Consider the following 13,609-nt stretch of genomic DNA (forward strand, 5'->3'; position numbering starts at 1 on the left):
CGATCCTTGACTACCCCCATCTATTTTTTGTCTCCCCTCTCCTTCTATTTTTCATTTGAGAAATGTGTGGAGTTTAATAGTATTGGGACTATATAAAGAACTTAATAATGGACATTGAAAGTTTTATCCGGAATGGAGATCGACGGCGGAGTGGAACGCAAGGATGCGTTCCAGTAGACAGACACAGGAAGTCGGCGAATAACTCCCCTATGCGTTCCAATGGTGGAACGCAAACCGGAAATGCGTAAGGAATAGGCGCGACCCGGAAGTAATACACCTCACGAATTAAGAAACGGACTTAAAAGGACGACAACCCCATGGACACTAAACCAGCAACTGAGGAAGCCTCCCAGAGAGGCGAAACGCGTATTGCTATTTTATCCAGGACTAACCAGTACAGACTGTAAGGTTTTTATTTACTTTTATCACTTATGTGCACTTTATGGAATAAAGCACTTTAACTACTACTGCATGCCTGTTATTGCAACTAAAGGAAGACTCTGCACACACAAAGGAGGGAGTGGGACCTCTGATACCCCACAAAGCTGATGATCTGAGCCGGATATTGATTGGCTCCTTGTTTGTGAGTGCAAATTTATTGGGATCATATTGGGAATAATATAATTCCTCCCATCAGTACAAACGATACTGCACCATTATTTGTTTTCTTTGCTTTTTATCCTATTATAGGAATAATACTCACACCACCAGAATTTCTACTGTTATTTATATGTAAGATATTCCGTCTAATTTTTTGTTTATAGGAGGCTGCATCTAATGTAACCAACTCATGACAAGGCAAGTGTACAAATGAATTGGCTTAGATATAGGTGGGACGAAAAAGTGTTACTCTAATCTCTCCCTCCTCTGGCATATTTCCTTCACCCTTCAAACATGCAACCGTAACCCCAATTCTGAAAAAGCCTTAGCTTGACCCCAAATCCCCAGGCAACTAAACAGCCTATCTTACTACTGCCGTTAGCTTCCAAGATCCTTGAGAGTGTGGTGTACATGAAATGGACAGACCTCCTGGAATTCAACGCTCTGCTTGACCCACTTCAGCCTGGATTCCGTGCGCAACACTGTAGAAATAGCTCTGACCAAAGTATCCAATGATCTAAATCGCTGCAAAATCTCGTGGTCACTACTCTGCCGCATTTGACATTGTTGATCATCAACAGCTTCCGCTCATCCTCCGTAATCGCGGTCTATGAGATACTGCTCTCTCATGGTACTCCTCCTACCGCTCTTTCTGTCTCTGCCTCATCTCCCCAACCCCTCTTTTTAGTGTTCCCAATGGTTCTGTGCTTGGTCCCCTACTGTTCTCGATCTTTACTGCCTCCCTTGGTAAATTCATCAGCTCTTTTGGCTTCCAATATCATTTCTATGCGGATGACAAGCAAACCTATCTTTAATCTCCTGATTTCTCACCGTCCCTCTTGACTTGTGTCTTACTGCCACTGCAATTTTTTAACTGGGTGGCTGCTCACTCCCTTAAACATAACTTGTCTAAAACAGAACTTCTGGTCTTTTCTCCCTGAAGTGTTGCTATTCCGTATTTGTCTAACTCCAAGTCAACGGCACTACCATCAGCTGTACCTTGCAGGCTCACTGTTAGATGTTCTCTTTGATTCCAATCTCTCATCCACCCTCCATGTCCAGTCTATCACCAAATCCTGCAAATTCCATCTGAAAAACACAGCGCACATCCGCCCCTATTTAACACCGACGTGGCCAATGTGTTGGTCCGTGCCGCAATTCTCTCTCCCTTGACTACTGCAATCTGCTTCTCAGTGGTCTTGCGTGTTCCCAACTTGCCCCGTTAAAGTCTATAATGAATGCTGAGGCTCATCTACCTGTCCGCCCACACCTCCCGCTCGGTCAGTCCCTACATTGGCTTCCCGTAAGATATGCAGCTCAATTTAAAATTCTGGTACTTGCTTACATATCTCTACATTTGGTGTGCTGCTAATGTTAAATGTATTAGATTTATATTGTGGAAAGTACCTACTCAGAACTGCACCCTATAATACCAATTGTGTCTTTTCTATTAACTTGTGCGCACCAATATGCTAATATATGTGTTCTTTTTCCCCAAAAAATAATTTGCCACTTTAGCCATAACCGTCAACCAGGTGCCCTGTCTTTGTATTGACATACCATTCTTATCAAATAACTTACAAATATACTTTTATTATTATTATTATTATTATTAATTTATTTTAAACGTTGACAGAGCGGATATATGTCCCCAGGTCAAAAGCTAATGCAAGGTATCAACCAAACAAATTATCATTACAACATTGTTATTACAGGGCTCGAATAAGATTAAAACAAGGTCAAAATGGCAGCTAAGGTTTCTGGCATTTTATTTACATGCGGTAACTATATATGCACCTCTAATACCCCTATTAACACTCTGTCTCGTTACTATCTCTTCAATAGAGCATTTTTATTTTGTTACATGCCATTTTCAACTGAATATGTGCCCCTTGAACAAGTGCTTTGAGGATGTTCTACTTGATATATTTAGAGAGAGAGAGAGAGAGAGAGAGAGAGAGAGAGAGAGAGAGAGAGAGAGAGAGAGAGAGAGAGAATATATATATATACACACACACACATACATATACACACACATTTTTTTTTTATAGAATATACACACACACACACACACACAAAGAAAATAATGGGTGCTCAGGGAAATGAAAGGGAAACACTCCTCTATGACATAGGTTTATTCAATAAAATACTGTGCTGAATTTAAAATGTCAAGCCTTCAAAATTCTCCAAAATCAGTTTGGTTATTTTGGGGGAAAAAATGTGAAATTCATTCTTAATGCCTAACAATTCACATGTTAGTCTTGTTTCAAAGGTTCCCTGTCAAGCCATTCAAACATATATAGTTTTCAAACAGCCCCAAAGTTCTATTTGCATAACACCCGCCACTTTTTTTCCCAATGCCTCCATTGCCATGGGTAACACATTCCAGATTGCCATGACTACAAACAAAAATAAAATAAAAAAAATGTATAAAATAAAAAGTATGTAAACCTGTTTCTATCGAAAGTATTTCTACTATTTCGTGACTGATCCACATAAATAAAATGTTATTTTTTGTGAACCAATATTTCAAGAGAAAAGATGACTCACACAAGGAGGTGCAATGCCAAACAAGATAATCTCAGGAATTGCATTGGCTAATATATTAAGATTTTTGAAAAGCCAAATAATTACAAATAGTTTATGCACACTCGAATGCAATTATGTCGTTACTTTTAAAGGAAGATTAGATCAGCTTTTTTGATAGGCCGGCATAGATACAAATAATGCATGAATCCTATAATATATGCATAAACGTGGAGCAATCAAATCCCACGGGTTACACCCTGTAAAAAGTGAATGGCCTTTTCTGTTCCATCAGTTCTGCAATACATTACAGAGATCATAAAAGCATTTATTGTACTGGAAGAGGAAATAAACAGCAGGTGGTGTAGTTATCCCTTGGTTATTTTTACGTCAGGGAGCCACGCAAGAAGGACCCAAGAAATACAAGAACAAAAAGGTGAAACAAGATGGATACCTGGTTGTTATGTATAAGTAAATACACAGTGGAGTATAAGACCATGAGAAAGAGAGAGATCTGACAAGTATTTATACACAAGAACAAAGAAACAGAGGAAGACTTTGAATTCACAACAAGACACACATCAGATTTCAGAGCATTTAAAATGGATACTCTATGCACCATAACCACTGTAGAGCACTGTCGTTTTTTTGGTGCCAGGAGTACCCCTGTCACAATCAAGTAGTGAAAACACTTTTGAACGGTTTGTTTGACACTTACATGGGTCCTCAAGGCACAACCAGTCCAGCCTACTCTTTTGTTCGTGGTACAGAAGGGGTTAAAAATTATTAACCGAGGTGCTAGCTCAGACTTCGCCTCCACGCCGACGGGGTGGATATGGCCACACTCGCATTAGGACTTCTCCCATAAGAAAGCCTTATACAATGCTTTCCAATGGGGTTTCAGGGGACGCTGGACATCCTCATGCATAACTTGTGGGCGTCTAGCGTGAGGTAGGTGACCAACAGTCGGCTAATGATCCGGAAGTCCCTCTTGTGGCTGCCTGTTAGACAGCCACTAGAGGTGGAGTTAACCCTGGGTAGTAATTATTGCAGTTTCTCAAAAACTGCCATTATTACTATTGCATTGTTAGAGGGACACCGTAGGCACCCAGACCACTTCAGTGAATTGAACTAGTCTGGGTGCTGTGACCCTTTTGCACTGTGTGATGTAATGTTAAACATTGCAGCTCCAGAGAACTTTTGGCCTGTTATCTGACGCTGGACGTCCTCACTGAGCTCCAGCGTCAGATTTTCCCCATAGGAAAGCACTGAATAAAGCTTTCCTATGGGGAGGTCTAATGCGCCCGCACTGCCATTGCCGCACATATGCATTAGGTCTCCCCCGTCGGCTGATGGCGGGGGAGGAGCGATGGCAGAGCCTGACCCAGCACAGAGGGACATCGGGGCTAGATTCAGGTAAGTGTCTGAAAGGGGTTTTAACCCCTTCAGCCCCAAGGGAGGGGGACACATATTAACCCTATAGTGCTGGGAAAATGACTTGGTTTTCCTGGCACTATAGGATCCCTTTAAAGGGACCTGGGTATATGCACCCAGAATGAGCTGAAGTGGTCAGGGTACCTATAGTGTCCCTTTAAATTTGAAATCCACTCTGAATTACTGAGAATTCTGACTTTAGTGAATAACCCTGTGATTTGAAAGTTCTTACATTTGCATTGATGACATCAGTTATCGGCCCTTTTCGGATAGAACTCACTACCGTGGCTCATGTTCTCAGAACTTTGTTCAAATAGGGATGACATGGATATAACATGGAAAGACAGCTTCTACATTAGATATACATCAGAAGCTTTTTCTTCCTGTAGAATAGAACTTTTACATTCTGCATGCAGGAGTAACCTCTATCTATATCATAAAACACCCACAGGAAAAAAGTCATGAATCACAGGCCAACCTCAGCATAAGCCAGGGAATTCCCCTCCTAATGTAAAGGCACATGCTTTACTACCATTGCATTAGGACTACAAACTCCCCACCCCCCCCTTTTTATTTTTAAAATTTGCAATATTGTAAATTCATATAGACTTGGATATCTTGAAGCAGAGAGCGATCTTCTCTAAACAATCCTACATTCATATTACGTGTTATGACCGATAATTGCATCATACCACACAACTGCAATTTTAACGTGTATTAAATCTATGAGTCAATAATAGCAAAGTTAAACATATACAAAAGGTTTACACATTGCAACAATGAATATCACGACAAATCAAAAACTCAGGCACCATTAACTACTATACACTCCAGTATAAACATTAAAACAAAATAACAAAGCAACATCCTACTGACATTGCCATGAATATTACTAGCTATGGAGGTACTATATATAATGCTCACTAATGGTCATTGTCATGATTTATCAGGTACTGTAAAGGATGTAAGATGTCATCAGATAGTGAGATGTGTTGAACCAACATACAACAAAATAGATGTTAAAACAGACATCCTGAAACAAAATTATCCATCAGTTACTTTTCTCACTTGGTCATTCAGGGCTCAACTTTAAAAGTGGAATATTTTAACACACAGTTCAGTGAGTAAACAGACACCCAGCACAAGGGCTTCTTTCTACTTTTTAAAATTACTTGAAAGTCAACTTACACTTGACTTAGGGAATTTTAACGGCACTGCATCACAGGAGAATAGAACAGTCACCGATAAGGGTAAAAAAAAAAAGTATAAAGAACTATGTGTGTCAGGGTCACCAAGTTTCCCCTTCATTTGGGTGGGGAGGGGGAGGTTATGAAAATTAAATTGATTTAAAGGGACAAATCTGATAATAGTTTAAAACTGACAGAACCCCTTGTGCACACATTGGTAATCTAGTCTCAATGCACAGCTTATACAATAGCAAAATAAATAAATAAAAGCTCTTGTTCAGCACCTTAATGTATCATAACCCGTCTTTCCCTGAATTCCTTTTATTTGAGAGGTGAATGTAATATATTTTAGATCTACACTGCACTATTCCATGTTATGTTCTGTAGCATGCCTATGAGGATGAATATTATAATTATTATCATTATTATTCCTGTAAGGTTTCTGAAGCTGAATACTAGGCAAGTTTAAGAAAGAAATATATAAATAATAAAAAAAAGGAAGAAGACAAGGGAGGTGTGTTCAGTAAGCCCAAAGCATCCACCACAGAGGAAGCACTCAGCTTTGTAGCTAGCCAGAGGGAGACATTAAGAGTGGTGGTCCAGGAGGCAGCTCACCACATGTCATAGGACTACAACTCCCAGCACGCTCTCGGTGTGAGGGCTGAGCCTGATAGGAGTAGTAGCTCTGCGCTGTGGTCAGCCCTGTGTGAGCGGGTCCCGGGCTGCCAGCCGGGTAGAGGGAGGATGCAGGATGCGGTCTCTCTTACCCAGAAGCGGTCTTTGCCGTCATTGCTGCAGAAGGATTCCATCCCGGGGTTCCAGCGGGGAAACAGCCGGCACTAGGGCAGCTCGGGGAGGAGGAGGCAGGCAGGAGCCCCGGCTACATAACAAGTTCGCCGGTGACAAGCGAGCTGATTGGCTGAGCGGCAACGGACGGCCGGGCGCTGATTGGCTGCCGGTCACGCTGAGAGCCTGGTGACGTCAGCAGAGTCAGATTATAGAGCATGGTTGTTGTGTTAGCAGTGGATCCCAGTGAGAGCGCTGCCAGCAGCATGTTAACACAGGGGGATAGGGGGTCCATTCCTGAAACATGTTAACAGGGGGTCCATTCCTGAAACATGCTAACAATGGGTCCATTCCTGAAACATGTTAACAGGGGGCCCATTCCTGAAACATGCTATCAATGGGTCCATTCCTGAAACATGTTAACAGGGGGTCCATTCCTGAAACATGCTAACAATGGGTCCATTCCTGAAACATGTTAACAGGGGGTCCATTCCTGAAACATGTTAACAGGGGGTCCATTCCTGAAACATGCTAACAATGGGTCAATTCCTGAAACATGTTAACAGGGGGTCCATTCCTGAAACATGCTAACAATGGGTCAATTCCTGAAACATGTTAACAGGGGGTCCATTCCTGAAACATGCTAACAATGGGTCAATTCCTGAAACATGTTAACAGGGGGTCCATTCCTGAAACATGCTAACAATGGGTCAATTCCTGAAACATGTTAACAGTGGGTCAATTCCTGAAACATGCTAACAATGGGTCCATTCCTGAAACATGTTAACAGGGGGGTCCATTCCTGAAACATGTTAACAGGGGGTCCATTCCTGAAACATGTTAACAATGGGTCAATTCCTGAAACATGTTAACATGGGGTCCATTCCTGGAACATGTTAACAATGGGTCAATTCCTGAAACATGTTAACAGGGGGTCCATTCCTGAAACATGTTAACAATGGGTCAATTCCTGAAACATGCTAACAATGGGTCAATTTCTGAAACATGTTAACAGGGGGTCCATTCCTGAAACATGTTAACAGGGGGTCCATTCCTGAAACATGTTAACAATGGGTCAATTCCTGAAACATGTTAACATGGGGTCCATTCCTGGAACATGTTAACAATGGGTCAATTCCTGAAACATGTTAACAGGGGTCAATTCCTGAAACATGTTAACAATGGGTCCATTCCTGAAACATGCTAACAATGGGTCAATTCCTGAAACATGTTATCAGGGGGTCCATTCCTCAAACATGTTAACAATGGGTCAATTCCTGAAACATGTTAACAGGGGGTCCATTCCTGGAACATGTTAACAATGGGTCAATTCCTGAAACATGTTAACAGGGGGTCAATTCCTGAAACATGCTAACAATGGGTCCATTCCTGAAACATGTTAACAGGGGGTCCATTCCTGAAACATGCTAACAACGGGTCCATTCCTGAAACATGTTAACATGGGGTCCATTCCTGAAACATGTTAACAGGGGGTCCATTCCTGAAACATGTTAACAATGGGTCAATTCCTGAAACATGTTAACAGGGGGTCCATTCCTGGAACATGTTAACAATGGGTCAATTCCTGAAACATGTTAACAGGGGGTCCATTCCTGAAACATGTTAACAATGGGTCAATTCCTGAAACATGTTAACAGGGGGTCCATTCCTGAAACATGTTAACAATGGGTCAATTCCTGAAACATGTTAACAGGGGGTCCATTCCTGAAACATGTTAACCGGGGGTCCATTCCTGAAACATGTTAACAGGGGGTCAATTCCTGAAAGCATGTTAACAGGGGGTCCATTTCTGAAACATGTTAACAGGGGGTCCATTCCTGAAACATGTTAACAATGGGTCAATTCCTGAAACATGTTAACAGGGGGTCCATTCCTGAAACATGTTAACAATGGGTCAATTCCTGAAACATGTTAACAGGGGGCCCATTCCTGGAACATGTTAACCGGGGGTCCATTCCTGAAACATGTTAACAGGGGGTCAATTCCTGAAAGCATGTTAACAGGGGGTCCATTTCTGAAACATGTTAACAGGGGGTCCATTCCTGAAACATGCTAACAATGGGTCAATTCCTGAAACATGTTAACAGGGGGTCAATTCCTGAAACATGCTAACAATGGGTCCATTCCTGAAACATGTTAACAGGGGGTCCATTCCTGAAACATGCTAACAATGGGTCCATTCCTGAAACATGTTAACATGGGGTCCATTCCTGAAACATGTTAACAGGGGGTCCATTCCTGAAACATGTTAACAATGGGTCAATTCCTGAAACATGTTAACAGGGGGTCCATTCCTGGAACATGTTAACAATGGGTCAATTCCTGAAACATGTTAACAGGGGGTCCATTCCTGAAACATGTTAACAATGGGTCAATTCCTGAAACATGTTAACAGGGGGTCCATTCCTGAAACATGTTAACAATGGGTCAATTCCTGAAACATGTTAACAGGGGGTCCATTCCTGAAACATGCTAACAATGGGTCAATTCCTGAAACATGTTAACAGGGGGTCCATTCCTGAAACATGTTAACAATGGGTCAATTCCTGAAACATGTTAACAGGGGGTCCATTCCTGGAACATGTTAACCGGGGGTCCATTCCTGAAACATGTTAACAGGGGGTCAATTCCTGAAAGCATGTTAACAGGGGGTCCATTCCTGAAACATGTTAACAGGGGGTCCATTCCTGAAACATGTTAACAGAGGGTCAATTCCTAGAACATGTTAACAGGGGGTCAATTCCTGAAAGCATGTTAACAAGGGGTCAATTCCTGAAACATGCTAACAGGGGGTCAATTCCTGAAACATGTTAACAGGGGGTCAATTCCTGAAAGCATGTTAACAGGGGGTCAAGTCCAAATGTAAGGCCAGAGCAGCCAAACTGAAAGCATGTTAACGGGGTCAATTCCTGAAAGCATGTTAACAGGGGGCCAATTCCAAGTGTAAGGCCAGAGTGGCCAAACTGAAAGCATTTTAACAGGGGGTTAATTCCAAGTGTAAGGCCAGAGCAGCCAAACTCAAAGCATGTTAACAGGGGGTCAAGTCCAAATGTAAGGCCAGAGAAGTCAAACAGAATTCTTGAAACATGTTAACAGGGGGTCAATTCCTGAAATCATGTTAACAGGGGGGTCAATTCCTGAGGAATTGAGAGACAAATGGGAGAAAAAAAGATTTTTATTAAATTCTTTATTTTTTGTTGTGCTTGGAATAACAGTAGATTTGCTCAGCCACAATACCAGTTGCAATCAGAAAAAGTACAGGCATTATGGTCATGACATGGCTTACAGATATACAGCACATTTTAGTTCATAGTGATAGGATGAAGAGACAGTGGAGAGACAAAACAGTCAGAAGATGCAGGCTTTTCTTACTGTCTATGGTAATAGTGTAGGATAAAGTTCCACGTTTAGAATACATGCTAGGCTATCTGTTTATTTAATGTTTATGTATAAGCAGGCTTAGGCTTATTTTATTGCAGGTAAGGTCATTGCTCAGTATGATACTGCTCATTATAGCGGTTTTCTCTCCCTCACATTTTGCTATATAACATGCTTGCGCCAATGTATAGAGGGTAACGGTGCAATCGTAAGGTGTGCAGTGCTACTTTGCCTTGGTGCCTAGCCCACCATTATTACCAAGTTGGCCAGAGTGGTGTTAGTGCCGCCACGTGGGGCAGTGGCGGGAGAGACTAGGGTGTGGGTTATGCTTAGTGAGTGATGTTAGGTTGTACCCAGATATATCCTAGGCAGCTTAATGTGGGTGTTGAACTAAGTGGAGTAAGTCAGGTTTATCTACACATAATAATATGAGAGAAAATTTAAACCAGAAAATAAAACGGTTGTCACTTGTGTGCCACTGGGTCTCTTACATCTCAGGTGAAAGTTCCTGTCAGACTTGGCTTGCTTGACAGCCAGCTACTGTAGTTGGAGAGTCAGCCGATGCCTTGGCTGGGCACTCCGCTTCCATGTGTGTACTGTCCAGTAACTAATGTCCCGTACATGCTCAGGGACTCTTCGTCCCGCACCATATCATGGCTTAAAAGAATAGTCCGTCGCTTCTGGACCTGTCGCTGGTGTGATGATTGCGAGGTAGTGGAGCGGTGTGGCCTCTCGGGTCTCCGCTGTGCTGCCGCTCTCAGGGGGTTTGCAAGGCCCTGCCGCGTCTGTGTTGACTGTGAGGGGTGTACGGCTCTCCCGGAGTGGGGTGTGGCGCTTCATGTGGGAGACCGGCACACCTGTATATATCTGAGGGGTAAGTTTTCCTGGCTTTTTGCCTTCAGTGTCCATTTTTGCTGCGGGTACTGGTTTGCTGTTTCCCCGTCTCTTCCGCCATTTTCAGGCCTGCCCTGTAGTAGGTGCCGAGGTACAGTATTGCGTCCCCGAAGGCAGATTTCGTGCTTCTTGATGGGAGTTGACCTCCGGCTGTTGCGGGTGGCAGGCTAGCTTGTGTCTGTGAGCGCTGTGGTGTTGACGGCCCTCTTAGTGCCGTTAGCTCGCGTGGCGTCTGCCATCTTGATTGAGGGGTATAGGCCGCAGATCGTGGTGGCAACGCTGCTGGGCCTCGAATGACCTGCCTCAGAGTTGGTACCGGGATCACCCCCCCCCCCCCCGGTCCAGAGGGGGGAACGTGGCCAGGGAAAAAAACTATTTTTAAATTGATTTTCTTCCAATCTATACATTTGCTAGCAAAACTGCTAGCACAATGTGTAGATGGAATTTTTGGCTCTTTTTAAAGAGCTTACGTTGTTTTCAGCACTACAGGTTGCCTTTAACCTTTAATGTAAGGTTTAGGGTTAGAATTAGAATTATATTTAGATTTAGAATACAATTTTTCAATGCTTTGCTCTGGAAGTTATTTTATGGAAACTGGCAGATAAGTTAACCCTTTAACCCTAAACCTATGCTTACACTAACACCAACCAAATACCTACCCTAACCTTAACCCAACACTATTCCTAACCATAAAACATCATTATGCATAGAGCTCATCAGTCAGTCTTTGGCTACTAAAAATGGGAAACCCCAGGCAACCATTAAAACCTGGGTTTCCTGGTGTGAGCAGGGATTTAACCATACTTACTCTGTGATCAATTTCTAAGCATTTAAATTCCTATTTAAATTAAAGCTCGTCAAAAAGTGTTGGGCCACTAAATTGACCCCAGCGGAGAGAGGGTAGGTTGATACTTGGGATTCCTTGATGTGAGCAGGGATTTAATCCTGCTCATACCAAAACTGCAGGATGTGTAAGTATGCCCAAAAGCAGGGGTTCCCAACCCAGTCCTCAAGTACCCCCTACCAGTACAGGATTTAGGGATTACCCAGTTGTGTCTAAAGTGTTTTTTTCTTTTCTTTTCTAAAAACACCTTAGACACAACAGGGTAATCCCTAAATCCTGGACTGTTAGGTGGTACTTGAAGACTGGGTTGGGAACCACTGCCCTAAAGGCATTAAAGCCCATTATAGTTAGGATGTATTAACATGCCCTAACGTTGTCAGAGTATTAAGGTTATAGTGGTGATAAAAACACTAAAATAAATAACAAAAGAATTTAAAGAAACACTCCAGACTTGTAAACAAATATGTTTTTTTATAATGCAGAAATGTTCTAAACTCCGTGTAGAATATTCAACCCACTATTTCCTGTATATTAAAGAGTTCACGTTTATGTTGATTTCATAGGTCTCCAACTACTTTCGCTTATATTTCTGCCCCTGTCGTATGTGCTAACTTGTAATGTAAGATAGAAAGGACCAAATTGTCAAAGTTAAGATGCTCTTTCATTTTGTTGCGAGCTTATACCATTACGTTTGTGCTTTATTGTTGTTGAACCCTATTCTTTGCATTATGGATTGATACCCTCTCCATCCCTTGACCACAGGCTGTAATTCTGGTTTACATACTGAAAAATTGCACATGCAGGCTCAAAACACCATAACCACTTCACTGAAGTGGTCATGGAGCTTGGAGTAACTCTTTAATGTTTTCAAACCTAGGAACTCAAGTTTGACCTGAGGATTTTGGCTTTCTTGGGTTCTTGGTTCAAAGTATCTTTAGTTTAACAGTGGCTTTCACTGCATTTAAATGTTTACAATTGCCTGGGTCCAATCTATTTTCTCCGTAGTATTCACTAAACTGAGAATTGACAGGAATTTAAAATTAATTCAAAGTGAATTTTCAGGCCTATTTTAGACTAAATTAAAATTGCATGCAGAATTTCTCCATAAAACATAGTTAGAAGCTTGTGGAACCTATAAAACGAACATGATAAAGTGTGACAAGCCTGGAGCAAGGATCAAATAATGCTTTAAAAGGGCAAAGTGGAGATGGAAAAACTATGAAGCATAGGAAATAACAAATATAAACACCAAAAAAGCGGAACAGAAAACAAACAAACATGAGAGGTCAGGAATCTGGTTTCAAAACAACAGCACATACCCTTCTTTCCCTCTCCATATGCTGGTACCTTCTTAGCTCTGCTTGCAGGGAACTATGAACGCCTAGGGTTTGCCTTGGATTTGACGGGGCATCTATAGAGGCAAACACATGCTCAGGGCTGGAGGTGGGGAATGTACCCGAGTAGAACATGACTCTACTGAAGCTGTGTCAGTATTCCTCTGATTAACATGATTCATGTGATGTTGCCAGTCAAATGTATTTCTTTCTTTCTTTGTTTTACATGTATATTAAAATTGGGTGGAACACCATATATTTAAATGAACCTTCATGGCTGATGTACGCTCACCATATCCACCATTACCGACTGTTTTTTGTTGTACTCTTATGCAAGATTCCTTGACATGTGCACAGTCGTCCTTGTCGGCATATGCACAAAACCCCCCACCAAATACTTAATTATAATAAATGACACTGACACCTGGGTTTTGGCAAAAATATATCACAGCTTTATTTATTAACATAAATTATAAAGGTCATTGTCCACATCAGGCCCACGTTGGCCTGCACAGTTTACCACATTAGTTTACAATTTAACCCCTTGACAATGACCCACCCCAACGTAACATCATAACATAATACCCCAACATTGTAACATATTA

The 13,609-nt window shown here is 42.0% G+C and overlaps 1 protein-coding gene across 1 annotated transcript in view; it reads right to left on the bottom strand.

Annotated features, from left to right (window-relative positions):
• Window positions 1–6,598, bottom strand: part of LOC134571747 (multidrug resistance-associated protein 1-like) — a 155,040-nt gene extending 148,442 nt beyond the window's left edge. Inside the window, exon 1 of the mRNA XM_063430316.1 lies at window positions 6,515–6,598. Within this exon, the coding sequence (XP_063286386.1) occupies window positions 6,515–6,556 (42 nt within the window). The 5' untranslated portion in view covers window positions 6,557–6,598. The remainder of the gene's footprint in view (window positions 1–6,514) is intronic.
• Between the last annotated feature and the right edge of the window lie 7,011 nt (window positions 6,599–13,609).

This window comes from Pelobates fuscus, chromosome 8 (assembly GCF_036172605.1).
Source record: "Pelobates fuscus isolate aPelFus1 chromosome 8, aPelFus1.pri, whole genome shotgun sequence".
Lineage (NCBI taxonomy): Eukaryota > Metazoa > Chordata > Amphibia > Anura > Pelobatidae > Pelobates > Pelobates fuscus.